We start from the raw sequence: 15,825 nt of genomic DNA, 5'->3' as shown, positions 1-15,825 counted from the left end.
TAGAACTATCACAAGATGTAATCATGATCTAGCGTAATATAAACATTGGACATGCTGTGCATGTATCTCCAGCTATAGGAAGATTGGAAAACATTCGATTGGCGCAAAGACAAAATATAATATCCAATTAAGCATGGCTCGGGTCAATATGACCCGGCGTCATTGTCGCCGGGTTAATGCACTTCTCATAATTATTATAACAAACCTTATAAGTGCTTATAGACTAAAGTGTATAGTAGTTAATATTATTAATGCTTAATTATATTGTCATGTATGCGATAAATCAATAAACACTAACACATGTGAGTTACGGCGACGTTTAACTTTATTTACTTTTGAATGCTCTTGGCCAACGAAAACTAATATTCCAGTTTCAAATATTTCATGTTGTCTAAAGGCCCCCATATACGAGGAGGTCGATCGATCCGATCGGATCGACCGCAGGCTAATCTAACGGTATACGTTTTGTGCGTTCCCGTGTTTCAATCAGGTGGCGTATTAAGTAACTTTGATGAACATGAACTCCATTGCTTATGGTCACAATTTTAAAGTTTAAGCCTAAGCCCCTGGCTTGTCCAACTTATCGCAGGTCGGGCCGTTTCCTTATGTTCGGGCAACACTAACGAGAAACGCCTTTAATTATCGCGTTAATTCTAAAACATGTTATAGCATTATCGCCTTTACGTGCCACTAATTAAAGGCGATAATGCTATAACATGTTTTAGAATTAACGCGATAATTAACGGCGTTTCTCGTTAGTGTGGCCCGAGCATTAGCCGAAATACTTTCGTTCGAAAGTTCGGGCATCGCGCGGGCCGACCGAAACTTAAGTAATTTTAAGCTAGTACGAAGTAATTTCGAACTGAGGTCATTTCGAAATTTCGGACGGTTATTGGTCGGATCCGAAGATTTGAATGCGCAATTTCGGAATAGGGCTCCAGACTCGTTTTGTGCGTTCCCGTATGTTTGATTTCATTTTCAGACCGACCTGCCATGCCATCAGTTTGACCAGAACGATCGGCCCGTATAGTATAGGGGGCCTTTAGTTGAAGCAATAAACTGCAGTTCTAATAGACAAAATTGTCACAGCACTAAATCTAGAGATAATAAAACTTTCATGTCTTCAAAGGTTTTTAAATTTAGTGAATATTTTATGACATCAAAAATTCTTTGATGCTGCAAATATTATAACTGATATTATAATATTTGGGTGAAGGAAAATTGTAAATTAACTTGTGCAAAATATTGTTGTAGTCGAGGCAAAATAAGAGAAGAGGGGTGATTCACAATCATTTCCGTTCGATTATTATTCGGAAACTTACTGCGCGGATATCGGTTAACGACAAGCGTGGCTCGATTTTATTGGCTGTCAGAAGGAAGTTTAGTTGTCGAATCCGAGTCGGAAAATAAAATGCCTGGATTAAGAAAAATATTTTTTGCAACTACCCTACATAATCTGTATAAATGCTGTGATAGTAGGTACTTATCTGAAAAAAAAAATGACCACATTGCGGAGTATTTTCCCGCACAAAAGCCTTATGCTAAGTACTCACATACGGTTTTGCTCGATAGTTTTACTCCGAATCGAAGGAAATGACATATTTTACATATTTAATTCCATCGGAGCCGGCTCGAAGCGAGCCTTCGAGCTGTCAGTTTTTCGGTGCACACGGTGGTTATCGCTCGATTTGGAGTAAAACTATCGAGCAAAACCGTATGTATGTCAGTACTTAGCATAAGACTATGTTTCTAGTCATTTTACAAAATATATTATGGTATAACATGTCTTTTTCTTCTCGAATTCCCGCTAGACCATTCTCTAGTAGAGGTTTGAGAGTAGAGGTTATGAATTATTTGTAGGTAGAGAGACCTTATGAAAAACCGATGCGTAGCGTACCGAGTAATCATTCGGTACATGTTCTTTATTATCGTAGATCTATTTCGGTAGTATTAAGTGGCATTTGTAAATAAACAAGTGTTATTGTCGTATACACGTATGAGTATGACACACGACGAACGTGTGGGCGGGCCGAACGCTAGTGACAAATCAGCGCCACGTAATCGGTCTAGGCACGCGTAGTTGCATAATGCCAGAGATTTCTGGACGGTGTTGTTCAGGTGTCTGAATCGCGCTATCGAAATTCCTAGAAGTTGGACGCGTTTTCGTGGGACGGTCTGCTAGCCGCAACTTGCAAGCCAGTACGAATGTTGATTTGGTGGTGTAAAGAGGTTCTTGGATTGGTGGTACTAAAGTGAATGGGTTGTAGGTTTTATTAAAAGTTTTTATGAAAATATAGAATACTTACTGAGAGTTTCTAATTTCTATGAAAATTATGGAGTATTTGAAAGGTCCTGTGTGAGGTTAAATAATTCAAAATAGACTGCAGTTGATGCTCGTTAAGTTGAGCATGGTATATCCCTTCTAAAATCTAACCAATGTGGGCAATGTCTGGTTTTACAACAGTTGCTCTCATAGATATTTTTGAAGATCCATCTATATACTCTGTAGGCGCAGTTCAATTTTTTTTTACTTCGTCTGGTGGGATTGCGTGTGACACGTGTTTAATGTATCTCGGCGTTGTGCGGTGAGTCAGCGTGTTTGTTTACCTGGTGGTAACGGGTTGTTGCGGACGCGGCAGCAACTTGTGTTACTGTTGTGTTGGTACTCCTGTTACGCAATACAAGGCCACGCCGACCTTTTTTTTCTGAGGAGATCATTGTTGCCATGGAATTGCCTCTATGGTGCTTATATACTCTATGGTATGTCAAAGAGTATGGACGTCAACAAGAAAGTGTTTAAAATTCCAATTTGGTAGTTTAGACTTTAGATTAAGCGCCAATGTAGTACGGAGTTTGGTGATGTAGAATGTAGATTGAAGATAGAACTTAGATTAGGTTAGGTACTCTACCTAAGAGCGAAAAAAAAGTATTCTGATAAAAAAGCGCTTTGTAAAATGTGTTTTTTTTCCAAGAAAATATTCTAATTACTATTAAGTGTTAACGTTATTTTCATCTCTATCTTATCTATTTTACCTCTCTCTCCCACACATAACTACGAATTCGGATCGCATCGCATAGCAAATATCTGTGACAAATCAGAAAACTCATAATACTTAAAAATGACATTGTGAATTGTGATGCAATGTTTCGCAGTTTTGTGTGGGAACCCCCTCTTTGTCTGTCAGCTGTCAAAAAATGCCATGTACCGATAGAAAAGATGTTTGTATCCAGTAATTAAATATATCTCATTGCTCATAATGCAATAGTTTACATGTTGAGTAATGTCTTAATCAAACATATTTTAGCTATTTGCTTATTTTAGAATGTTTACAGCGAATTTAATTTACACCGCATAACTCACGTGAGCGGACGGACGGACGTGTGTTATTTATTTCCCGTACGGATTTTATTGTCCGACCAAAAACTAAAAATGCATTAGTCAAGGAAATTCGATCGACTCTGTTTTTGATGTCTACAAAGTTAACAATGTAGATATTGTTTTCATTTATAACTATGTATTATAAATGCTAAGTCTGCTGAACTCCCGGGAATGATTACGTGACAAATAGTATTCTATGTCCTTTATATAATAATACTATTTGTCCCGTAATCGTGTGATTGTTCAATGAACGAATTTTGGCGCAACGAAGTTATCTAGGGCGTCATCTAGTATTATTTAATATGTGTCTAAAAGCAATGCAAATGCCCGGCAGGCTGCAGCCTTATTCCCGAAACAGGTGCCTTACTCCCGAAACTGATTTCGATTTTCGATTTCAACGGTTTTTTTGACATTTTTTAGACATATTTTAGATGGCTAAAGTGTCTAAAAACCGTTGAAATCGAAAATCGAAATCGATTATCAGGGAGTAGTATTCGGGAGTAAAGCACCTGATATCAAACTGGTGCCTTACTCCCGAAACTGATATCGATTTAGATTTTCGATTTCAACGGTTTTTTGACATTTTTAGATATATTTTAGATGTCTAAAGTGTCAAAAAACCGTTGAAATCGAAAATCGAAATCGATGTCAGTTTCGGGAGTGAGGCAATATCAGATTTTTGACACTTTAGACATCTAAAACATGAAGAAATAGAATGTCTAAAGTGTCAAAAATGTGTTATCAGATTGATATCATTTTCGGTAAAAAGGCTGCAGGCAGGCAGGTAAATTTGAAGGTCTGTGTATAGGAGAAATTTGAGAATGACAATCCGGCGTCACTTCGTTTTTCGTATTCTAATTAGCTGTCACTCTATCAGTGAAGGCGAAGGCTGGTGCTTCTTAAAAAGTAAGTCTGAGGCTGTATACATGATATTATACGTAGAAAATTTGATGACGGTCTTCAAAAAAAGGAATGATGGGGATTTGGAGGCAGGATCTTAAGAAAGGTCTCTTCGACTGGGCAAGGTCAGACCCACCATATTCATTTCAGCTGTCACACTAAGGGCCGATTCACACCGGAATGGTCGCTTGAGAAGTCTACGGCCGTAGACTTCTAAAGCGATACTATGTATTAAAATATTTATTAGATAAAAATGTATTTGACCCATAGATTCGATTTTCCAAAAGGGAAGCCGACGGGAATCGGGTTATATAGACTCTTCGCCACTGCTATAACTACGCCTCTGGTGCGACCCACCCTTAGTAAACTTCGATACCGCGATGCAGGATGGTTTCGATAGTTGATTGAAATATATTATACGAAAGTAGCTAAGCGCCAAGTCCGCATCTTCGTTGCGCTATAAAAATTCGTTTATCGTGCGGGAACCGTACAGACAGACAGACACACTTTCGCATTTATTAGTATGGATAAGCACTTGACCTAGACAATGTCGGTATGCGATCTATTTCGGGCCGGTATGCAGTTTACGTAAACCGAAAGGCGAAACGGGCCTGCCAATATATCATACAAGTTGCGTCTATGCACCATTAGATAACACTATCTCAAACGAAGCATCCGCACACAGTACGGTATATAGACGTGGAAAATAAATGAGTGATAATAGTTTACGGAGCAAAGCTCGGTCAAATAGCTAGTAGTTAATTAAACGACATTGACATTTTATGAGAATACTTTTTTGTAGTTTAATAGGATTAGGAATCAAGGGTCAAACAAGAAAAGAAAAAGCATCAATTTTGCTATAAAAATTTTGTTTGTAGCCAGCTTGTGAAAAGTTTTGGACAGGAGTGTAAAGTAGGAGTTGTAGGATTGGCACTACACGAAATTTGGCCTATTGACTTACCTTTTGTTATGTATGTTAAGTTATGTTTGTGTGGTCATCTATAAAGGGCTGCCATTGTAAGTGATTGTCGAATTTTCGAATAGAGCCACAATAAACATCGGAAGTTTCCACATTGTGCAAGGGCTCGTAAAAGTTGGTTGAATTAGAGCGACGGCACAGTGCTCAAGTGCGGTGCGTTGCGTCGCTTCGTCGCACCGCAGCGATGCTGCGACAAATAACTTATCACTTTCATGCTGAAATATTCACGCACCAATGGCTGCGCGGCCACAAGAGTATTAGACAATCATAGTGCATTACTCCCCCCTCCTGCTTCTTTTCCATCAATTCGTTGCAGCAACGCATTCGTGCATAATGTGCCATATGTGAAATACATAATGCATAATTGTTGCCGCTACTAAAACGCACCGCAGTGGAGAAACGTGGCTTCGCTCTTAGGGCGTTACCCGTGTAGGTGCCGACTGCTGACTGCTGCCGCGCCTAATTTCAACACAATATATCGATCATTTAGTTGTAGGTTTGGCTATTTTTACATAGTTGGGTAGTTGTTACTAGTTAAGTACTGATTGTTGTATTGGCTAAATAATATGTACTTGACGTATTAAGGAAGGAAATATGTAAATGACCGCACGATGCAAGTAAATTATTACGTGTGTGTTTTGTGGTAACTGTTGTCATATTGTGCTAGTTGTGGTCTTAGGCTAGTAGTGGATGGAAGTCCTTTCCTTCTTTATCCTGTTGCGAGTCTTTGCGCGTCGCCATATGGCTACGTCGGTAAGCATGGCAAGCTATAACTTTAAGCTTCAAAAGCTTTATTAGCAATATTTTTTTGAATCCTCCTTGTTATTTGTGAACTAGTGAAAATATTTTTTGCATACTGAACTTGGAATCGAGCCGACCACTTGATGGTGTGCTGTCCGTGGATACTCGTAACAACAGAGGTGTAACTCTCCTAGTGTTGTGAGTTGAGCTCCTTAAAACCCCTTTAGACTTCCAATCAACTCAAACGGTGAGACAATAATATAAGCGTTGTTTAGGCCGCAGTATTCATCCGGTGCTGTGGCCAAGCATGGCTCCCAAATATTTGAGAGACTTTATTTTTCATCAGTCCTCTTTAACCAACTCTTCTACAGGTTCTTGACAACCACGCGGGTACATATCAGTAAGACTGTAAAACTTACGAAGTGTGTCTTGTTTCAGAGAGTCGGTCCGTGTGCGGCGGCGGGTCAGAGGGCGGCGAGGGGCGCGCGTGGCGCGTGACCCTCGACCACGACCTGGTGGAGACCCTCAGCGCCATATACCCCGAGTGGTTCAAGCAGCCGCGCCGGGACCGCCCCCCGCCCGCTTCGCCGCCCTCCCCCGTTACGCCAGCTACGCCCGTCACACCGGTCACCCCGCAGACGTCAGATAACGATATATTCAGGTGGGTGCAGTGTGAACCCTCACAGTAAGGACATGAAGCATAGACAGAGTGCTAAAATGCTGTCAGTTTTTGCCTGTATATTAGGTAGGAAATTGGATGACCATAGTTGAAATGTAGGAGATAAAGGAATAGAGTTATGGTAGCCCGACACCATTGTTGCCAAGAATTATTATTAACGACATTATGCCCGCACGGAATATAACTTAACGGGATCTAATGCTCTATTAGAGTGCTATTTCACATTGTACCATCTTGTTACTACCATATTTTTGCTTATAATCGTTCTTATTCTCATGCATTCCAGTTCCGGTGCGGAGGAGATGGCTAGCGGGCAGGGCAGCAGCGGCGCCAGCGAGCCGCCCAGCTCGCCGCGCCCTTCGCCGCCCAAGGTGGTGGTGGACGACAGCCCGCTGCAGCCGGCCATGGGGAAACATAAAGAATGTAAGTTGTCTGCTCAGCGTAAGTTTATGTCACTCGCCTTAAGATTATAGTGCGACATGCGCATATGCAGGTCATTGTAGCCCTGACGTCACTGCGACCCTTGATGATCTATTATGACTAACAGCGCATAGATGGATATCAGTAATAAATAATAATTCGTATCCGATTTGATGCCATGCAAATTGTTTGTAAACGCCTTTTGCTTATGTGTTAGACGTTAGCAAATTTAGCTAGAGAATACGTACGCTAAACTCCTAACAAAAATTACTCAGAAACTGCGCATAAAGATGATTTATTTTATAAAGTGAAGAATATTATAGCTTTATGATTACGAAACTGACAACTAATTAAACTTTTTAATCGGGACTTAACGCGACTTATTTAAGTAGTAATGCTACTACGATTACATACTTTTTCTCGACGTTTCAGCCGTGTTGGGGACGAGGGGACTAGTCCCCTCGTGACCACGGTTAAGTCCCGATTAAAAAGTTTAATTATAATGCAATGCGAAAGTTTAAAATGAAAGTGACAACTGCAGTGTGTTCGCTAAGAATCCTTCGTCAAAATCCCCATAATATACCACCATCCATAGACGTTACTCCAAACACGTACGCCGCGAGCAAACTCCGCCCAAGTTCCAACGTTTTGCGCCTCACAACAGGATAAATATTTCTAATCGGTCGGAAAATAACGCGAGCATTTCACACGACACGAAAAATATTGTTATTTTATCCATATGAACGGTGTCATAAATTGTGGACAAAAATTCGATCGCCCACTTGGTCGTTAACACGTGGGCTATTACGTAAGTCTCTCGCCCAGTAACCCACAGTGTTGCGTCTGTAACACGGTCGCGGCGCAACACTAGTTCCCTTGTGCAGTGTTTATTGGTGTTGGCAGCACGCCAGCTAGCCAGCGTACCGTCTACTGTGTGTACCGCCGTTATGTGGCGGCCGGGATATAGCGGTGAATGGTTTCGATTATTTTCCTAGAGGGTGGTGATTGTTGACGTATTTTATTTTAACCACCGAGTGTCTTACGCCGGTTTTCGCTGGGTTGGTTTCCGAAACGGGGTTTCTTAATATCATAGTAGACTCGATGTTCAAAAAGAGTATTTTTGAATATTAATTTTGAATCAAAATATTTTAATTTTGTTCCATTTAATAAAAAAAAACCATATTGTATATTATAAACTTTTTATAAACAGATTGGTCGTTTTATAAATAAAGAGGTATTCTGCAAAAACGGTTTTATCTCAGACTAGACTCTCAGAAGCTCCGTTTTTCTCTGATAGTGTAGTAATAGACTACACTATCAGAGGAAAACGGAGCTTTCGTAGAAATCCGATCGATCGAAATCGGAAGATCACTGTCATAAGTCACAACACTAATCAATTCCAATTGTCACGTAAAAGGCTCATGCGGCCATTTACGTTACAATACACATTACACATGCATTATGTATCCAGGTACTCCGGCTTACATTGTTCAGATCATTTACATGTAAATTGCATTTAAGGCCGGTATAAATAGTCAGTACTCAAGATGCCTCTCGGTCTCAAGACGCGATTCGACTCTATGATTGGTCAAATTTTGACAGCCAACCAATCACAGACCCCGAACCGTGTCTTAAGACCGAGATGCATCTTGAGTACTGACTATTTATACCGGCCTAAGAATACACACGCTGTATTATATAGATGATAGACGTATCCGCACGTTTTCTCCTGGTAATTTGTCGATTACATCGAAACGAACTTACCGAGATTGAGCATCATCTGTCTACGGCAAGATGTTATCAGCTCATAGTCCACCACAACCACTAGCTCCTGTCCGATTTCCGAGGATCTTGACAGGAGTTCAGCTAGTAACAGCGTTGTTCATTGGTTAACGGCCGTTCCCTATATTTGATCTATCTCTGGTTTTGCCCTACTAGAGATAGGAATAGTTATCTATCTTATGTCAATTCAATGTTAGCTGCGATCGGTCGTATGTCAAACTAGAGATAGATTGAATAATGGGAACCGGCCTAATATTTTTTTACATTAGCCAATCAGAAGTACTTCAGCCAAAAAAACTTCAGAAACCGGTCATAGAAAACATTTATAAACACTGTAATGTTACAGAATTTTTCGATTGTTGTCTGATGTGTTTTTTTTTCTTTAGCGTTGAAAGTGAAGCTGATGATGAGGCGGCCAATCAATGAGCTGGTGGAGCAGGGGATTATGCCACGTGAGTAAACTATAACACTAAACTATATGCAACTCTTTCTCTCATAACCAATCCCAATAGGCTAGTGACGACTGACGTTATTTCGCTCTCTTTCTAATCACTGCAAATTGTTATGTATTTTATTTTCGTTGTTAGATGGTTTTAAATGCCCGGGTTTGTTGCTTAAACAAAAATGCAATAATTTTTATTTGGTGCGTTTTAATTTTATGAGGGGGTTTTAATTAATTTTAATTACCATTAAGGTGCATTAGAGAGTGGAAAATCGTGTAATGTAACGTCATACTTTTTAAGGAAAAAAAATATGTAGTTTTCTTCATTGACATATCAAATAAAAATATTTTAAAATTGAACGTAACGTTAAAAGTTTGCGTTAAAAGGATGGCGTAAACAGCGCATACTGTATACAAATTGCGTAATGTAATACTTGAACGATCCCTTAACAACTAAACGATGGTATGGCGCCCTGCGCGGCCGTCGTGCGTAGGCGCACGTTATTTGCGGGCCAAACTCACGTTTTTAAAACTATTGGCAGAGCATATAGATCACATTTATACCACACAAATAAATGTCAATTTTGTTCGCCGCGACTATGTTTAATGCTTTGAACAGTTGTCGTTATTCATGAAGCCCAAATCCGAGAATCGAGAGACAAACTTCATGAAGAGTTTCAAATTTGAATGAAATTATTTGTCTCAGAATTTAGATTATGGTATACTTGGTATTGGTATATGGTATATAGTATGGTACACAGAAATGGATATGCTAGAGAACTAGATCCATTTCTGTGGTATGGTACTTGGTATATGGAATATAGTACTTGTGTTGAAAAACAATTACTGTTACGTCTTGAAATTATTATGACTGTTGTAAATGGTCAATGCTATATAATAAAACAAATGCGAAAGTATAATATGTCTGTTCCTTCTGTGCTCTAAAACTCTTAGATATTTGGCGCAGAGCGGGAAAGGACATATTATAATAGTTTATTTTTAGTAGTTATCAAGAAAATTGTACGAAGCCCACGCTATAAACGAATTTGAATTTAGATGCAAGTAGCATCTAGTTAGTTATTTATTAAAAATATATATATATCTACCATATTGAAGCCACCATCTTAACTTAAAGTGCGGTTTTATTATACTAACGCAATAGTCTGTAATCGTTATAGGTATATACAGTTATTATATTTTACGAGCTTTTGCCCGCGGCTTCGCTCGCGTTAAGAAGTATTATTTAAATATACAAACATTCATGCCCTATTTTAACCCCTTGGAAGTGGAATTGATCAAAATCCTTTCTTGGTGGATGCCTACGTCATAATATATTCCTGCATGCCAAATTTCAGCCCGATCCAGTGGTTTGGGCTGTGCGTTGATAGATCACCATGTCAGTCAGTCACCTTTGAGTTATATTATAGATTTTACTTGTGTTTAACAGCATTGAAAACGCCTCCAACGTACTTCAAGCAGCTGACGAGCTTGAACCGAGCGAAGACTGGCGACATACTGAAGGCCAAGATCCAGCGACGGCCGGCCAGAGACGAATTGGAGCGACGACATATACTCGAGCAAGTAAGTTAGATACGAGATAGAATAAATGATAATTTAACATCTAGAAACAGAATTGAAAGAAAGAAAATAAAAAGACAATTAGGTAAGTTAAGAATAAATGAATCTTTTAAAGTTTTTCTTGAATGAATTAAGAGCGGGCTGCCAAATTTGGCTGTGTTTTCTAATAAGTATTAGTTCTATAAGTTTTTTTTCGAAATTAATATTTCTGGGCTTTTCAACAGATATCTGTTACACTTATTGAGTTACTATCATTCAATTTCGCCACTACTACAATCATACACTTTATAAAATAATGGCCGAAGGAAATATTAGTATTGTATTTAATTTTTAAGTAATCATCAAAAACAGTTTTCGGACTTACGACCTTTACTTTCGTGCTATAATGCGGGAACCGTTGTTACGCGATATTGTTCACTATGCCCCGAGCATTGAATCATGGAATCATTATATTACGATTGTAGGATAGCGGGGTGTGTAGGCGCTAGGCGGGGCTAGCGTGCTTTGATATTTTTTATCAGCAGGCTCTTAAGACCGAACGAGTTCTTAGTCCTTTTATGAGCGATATGAAAATTTATAAGTGATCTTGATACAATGTTTATGATATTGTTTTCAGGAATGCCACGTGGACCCCAGCCTGGCGGAGCGCCAGCGGATGTTAAAGAAGGCCATCCTCGCGGACCAGCTCAACGACCAGCTGTCGCACCGGCCCGGCCCGCTCGAGCTCATACAGAAGAACATCCTCCACACCGAGGAGAACATTGAGTCCGCCGTCAAGAGCGGCACCGTCGCCTTCAAGGCCACCAGCGAGGGCGCCTCCGCCCGCCCGCCCCACCCCTCCTCCTACTGTGGCCCGCCCGACGACGCGTCCCCCTCCCCCTCGCCGCCCGCGGCGCCCCCCGCGCCCCACCCTGCCCAGCACCCCGCTCAACACCCCGCTCCCGGCAAGGACAAGAAGTCCCGCTGCAAGAAGACCAAGCCGTGCCGGTCGCGCTTCAAGTTCCACGAGTACAAGGGCCCGCCGAGCGCGCAGAAGGCGCCCTCGCCGCCCGACGCTGCCGAGACGCCGTACGACCTGCTCCTGCAGCAGCAGCAGCTCCTGCTGCAGCTCATGTGGCCGCCCTCGCCCGCCGCCTCCGTCGCCTCCGACTCCTCCGACCCCGCCGCCCCCGCGCCCTCGCAGCCGCCGCCCCCCGCCGCCCGCTACGAGGACATGCGCGTGCCCGACCTGCGTGCCGAGTGCAAGCGCCGCAACCTGCCCGTCTCCGGCCCCAAGACGCAGCTCATCGACCGCCTGCGCCTCAACTCCGACGTCAAGGACGAGCCGCCGCGCTCGCCGATGTCGGTCGCCTCGCCCGAGTCGCGCGCCGACTCCGAGCAGGCGGACGACATCGTGCAGTCGCAGTCGCAGCAGATCGGCGAGCAGTCGCGCCAAATCCGCGAGCTCAAGCGGCAGCTGGAGGACCTGCGGCGGCAGCTGGAGGCGGCGCGGCGCGATGCGGCCGGCCACGCCGCCGGCGCGCAGAGTCGCCGCCTGCTGCAGAAGCATCTGCACATCACGCAGCTGCAGGCGCAGATCGAGGCGCACGAGCGCCGGAGCCGCCCCGCCGCGCCCCCCGCGCCGCAGTACGTGCTCGCGGCGCCGGCGGCGGACGCGGCGCGCGATCGCTACGTCCGCGTCGTCGCCGTCGCTTCGCCTCCCGGCGCCGACTTGCGCCCGGACGCCGCCCCCGGCGCCGCCAACACGGCCCTGCTCCTCAACGGGGGGGAAATCAAGATCGTCCCCATCGCCCTGGTCTCGTCGACGCCCTTCGAGCCCGAGCGCGCGGCCCCGGTGCCTCCCCCGCCCCCGCCGCCGCCGATGCCGCCCGCCCCGCGGGAGGCGCCGCCGCCCGCGACTGACGCCAGCCTGAACGAGGAGATCGAGGACGTTCTCGAGATAATCGCGAAGTCCGGCGAGCTCCCGACGGGCGGCGCAGGGTGCGTGTCGACCGACTCGCTGGACTCCGGCTTCCCTGGCGGCGCCGACTTCGCCCCCGCCGACATCCTGGGCGGGAGCCTGCTGAGCTACTCGCCCGCCGGCGACGCGCTCGCCGCGGAGAGCGCGCAGCGGGAGCTGAACGCCATCCGGGACGACATCCTCGGGCAGGCGGAGTTCGACACGCCGAGCGGGCAGAACGACGAGCGCGGACTCGACGCCGACCTCAGCGTGGAGCGGCTGCTGGCGGGCGACGAGTTCGACGCGACCTTCGCCGGCCCCGCCTCGCCCGGCCGCGACGACCTGTACGACATCTTCGCCGCCTGCGACGCCGCGCCAGCCATGGACGTGGACGACGAGCCGCCGGAGCGCATGAGCACGACGCCCGGCGTCGCCGACCTGCCCGACCACACGAGGATGGGCTTCGACGACATGGCGGACCTCGTCTTCCCCGCCCCGGACTCGCCGAACGGCTACGGGGGCGCCGACTTCGACCTGCGCCAGTTCGGCCTCGACACGATGTGCATGGACGGCGACCCGTACGACACCTACACGAGCGGCGTGGAGCCGAACCGGTTCAGTCGGAGCAACATGCAGCAGAGCGACCCCGTGATGGGCGCGGTGCTCGCGCGCCCCGCCCCCCGCCCCATGCACAAGCACTACTCGTGGGACAAGATAGAGTACGGCGACGCCACCTGACCCGCGCCTCCCTGTGGGACCCGGCTCCGGCTCTAGAGCCCACTCGTGATACCCCGTCGCGCTGAGAAGTAGCGGGAAAACCATCGCGGTCGATCCGAGTGAAGTTAGCAGGAGGACAAACGCTAGTCTGAATGAAGTGTCTCTTTCTTCCAAGATAGTGACTTACGTAATATTAGAATATAGAGGAATATCTGCGCGAAGCGCGCACGGCGAGGACTGGACGCTCACTATTTAATTACCGGTACTTAATTTTCGATATGAATGTCGCTAGTTGTATAACGTAGTGTTTATTGTTAATTAGTATGAGTGCGAAGCGTTCGTCGAGTCGGGCCGAGGTCGGCTCGGATCGATTCTAGTCGCCGAGGCGTATCTACTTATGTATATAATGAAAGTATATTAATCGTATAATACTCAACATAGTTGTGGATTCTGCATTCCGCCCGTGGACTAAAATTTAGGGGAAGCGCTTGTGCCTCTCTCGCCGAAGGAATCGTTCGACGGAAGCACGACGTTCGAAGTCTCCTTATGGATAGCTAATTCCCAATTCATTAACGACATTCCAGTCTTGTGCAGGTGCACGTTGCTAGCGCTCCGGTCGCACCGCCGGAGAGTGAGGGAGGTCGCATCGCAAAGTGCACGTTTACAAGCCATCGTCATGGGTGGGACCAGCTCGGGAACAATATTAATACAAATTCAGTAAGATTAAAGTGGGGAGCCGGCCCGACCGAACGGTCTATGCGAGCGTTCCCTCGTCGCTCTCTAAATATATATCCAACTACTGCTAAGTCCTTTAAATGTTATGGTAGGTTTAGTTTCGAGTCGTAGTTTTGTTGAGTAGCTGTTGTTTTTGTTTATTAAAATTGTACTTCACAAACGTAACATTCTTGACAATGTATCATTCCAGTGTATCGTCTTAAAGATTTAGGCTAGGTGCTCCGGTCATCCGCTGCGGGAATGTTTGCATAGACGTTCGTCGGACGCTCGGGGGGGGCGTGGCGTATACGGTGCGTCGCCGCCGCTCGGTCGACGTACACCGATATCGAAAAATATTGCCATTATTTGCATTTATAATTTAATTAATTTATTACCGGTCACGACAACGAATGCGGCGTCACTGCCGACCATGTGCCAATATGTCAAAATATTTCCGATACAAGCGATACCGTGCAGATGTGGCTCGCGGCGGGCCGCGCAGTTTGGTGCTATATTTATGAAAATATATAAATAAATTATTCGCGTCGTATGGTACGAGAACGTAACGCTACATTGCAGCGTATCAAGGGAGTCATTATCTTCGCTTTTAACACTTCCGAGAACAATTTTATTAGCAATAACTCGCAGTTTATTTAGGTTAGGTTTAAAATGAACAGCAATTCTAGGGTAATATGAGCGTAAACAAATCTTTCGGAATAGATTAATCTCTGATTTTTCGCTTCACTAAACGTAAGTATTATTCCATTATCTAAGTAAATTATACGACTAACTTATAAAATTTCTAATTGCTCATCTAAATTGTACCTATTTAGTTTAGCGAATTGTATCGATGGGTGATCGTGTGAGAAGTGTTACTCGAAGTGCGATTTCATTATTTAACTTGTGAGATTAGTCTACATTTATTTAACAAGATATGAGGCCTGATTTCTATTCGGCGGCTAAGCGGCCCCGCTGCGCTATTAGCACATATCGCAGGAAAGCGACAGACAGATCTACGGTCTCACACGTCAAAGGAGAGATAGAGCCAGATGCAATATAACTCAGTAGAGTTATGTCGCACCTTGCTCTATCTCTCCTTGATGCTAATGGCGTTCACGTAATTTAGAATGAGACGCATATACGCCGCTCGGCCGCCGATTGCATCAGATCTAAGTGAGATTTAATATTTTCATTAGATGTATGTGTATCTACTTGTTACTATTGTTGTAATTTGGTAGGAGAGTTTTATGATATTTGTTTTATATTTGGTAATATATTCTGAGGTGATATGTATCAGTGCTACTTATTTACTTAAGCAGATCATAATGGCTTCACTATATTGCGTTCATGCTAACATGTTGTGCCCATTCCAGTTCCATATTTAAGAAATCCCTTCATTTTATTTATTTGTTGTAGTAAATGTGTTTTATTTATTTTTAATAGCTTATGGCTAATAATAATTGCAATACACAAAATATGCTCGTTGAGAATTTAAATGACCTGATAAAAAATTCTTACGAATAAACCTTGAAATAAAATTAAATAACATAAATTT

At 44.0% G+C, this 15,825-nt stretch overlaps 1 protein-coding gene across 3 annotated transcripts in view; it reads left to right on the top strand.

Annotated features, from left to right (window-relative positions):
* The window catches only part of LOC121738559 (mitogen-activated protein kinase 7), a 51,315-nt gene extending 35,490 nt beyond the window's left edge, over nucleotides 1–15,825 (top strand). Inside the window, exons 2-7 of one of the 3 annotated variants that reach the window (XM_042130706.1) lie at nucleotides 6,438–6,660; nucleotides 6,965–7,101; nucleotides 9,267–9,332; nucleotides 10,770–10,903; nucleotides 11,517–13,614; nucleotides 13,647–15,825. In XM_042130706.1, the coding sequence (XP_041986640.1) occupies nucleotides 6,438–6,660; nucleotides 6,965–7,101; nucleotides 9,267–9,332; nucleotides 10,770–10,903; nucleotides 11,517–13,577 (2,621 nt within the window). In that variant the 3' untranslated portion in view covers nucleotides 13,578–13,614; nucleotides 13,647–15,825. Of the gene's footprint in view, nucleotides 1–6,150; nucleotides 6,371–6,437; nucleotides 6,661–6,964; nucleotides 7,102–9,266; nucleotides 9,333–10,769; nucleotides 10,904–11,516 lie in introns of those variants that run through there. The other 2 variants (XM_042130707.1, XM_042130705.1) reach the window with 2 other exon arrangements.

Source organism: Aricia agestis, chromosome Z (assembly GCF_905147365.1).
Source record: "Aricia agestis chromosome Z, ilAriAges1.1, whole genome shotgun sequence".
Taxonomy (NCBI): domain Eukaryota; kingdom Metazoa; phylum Arthropoda; class Insecta; order Lepidoptera; family Lycaenidae; genus Aricia; species Aricia agestis.
This window is presented reverse-complemented; position numbering and strand designations above follow the sequence as displayed.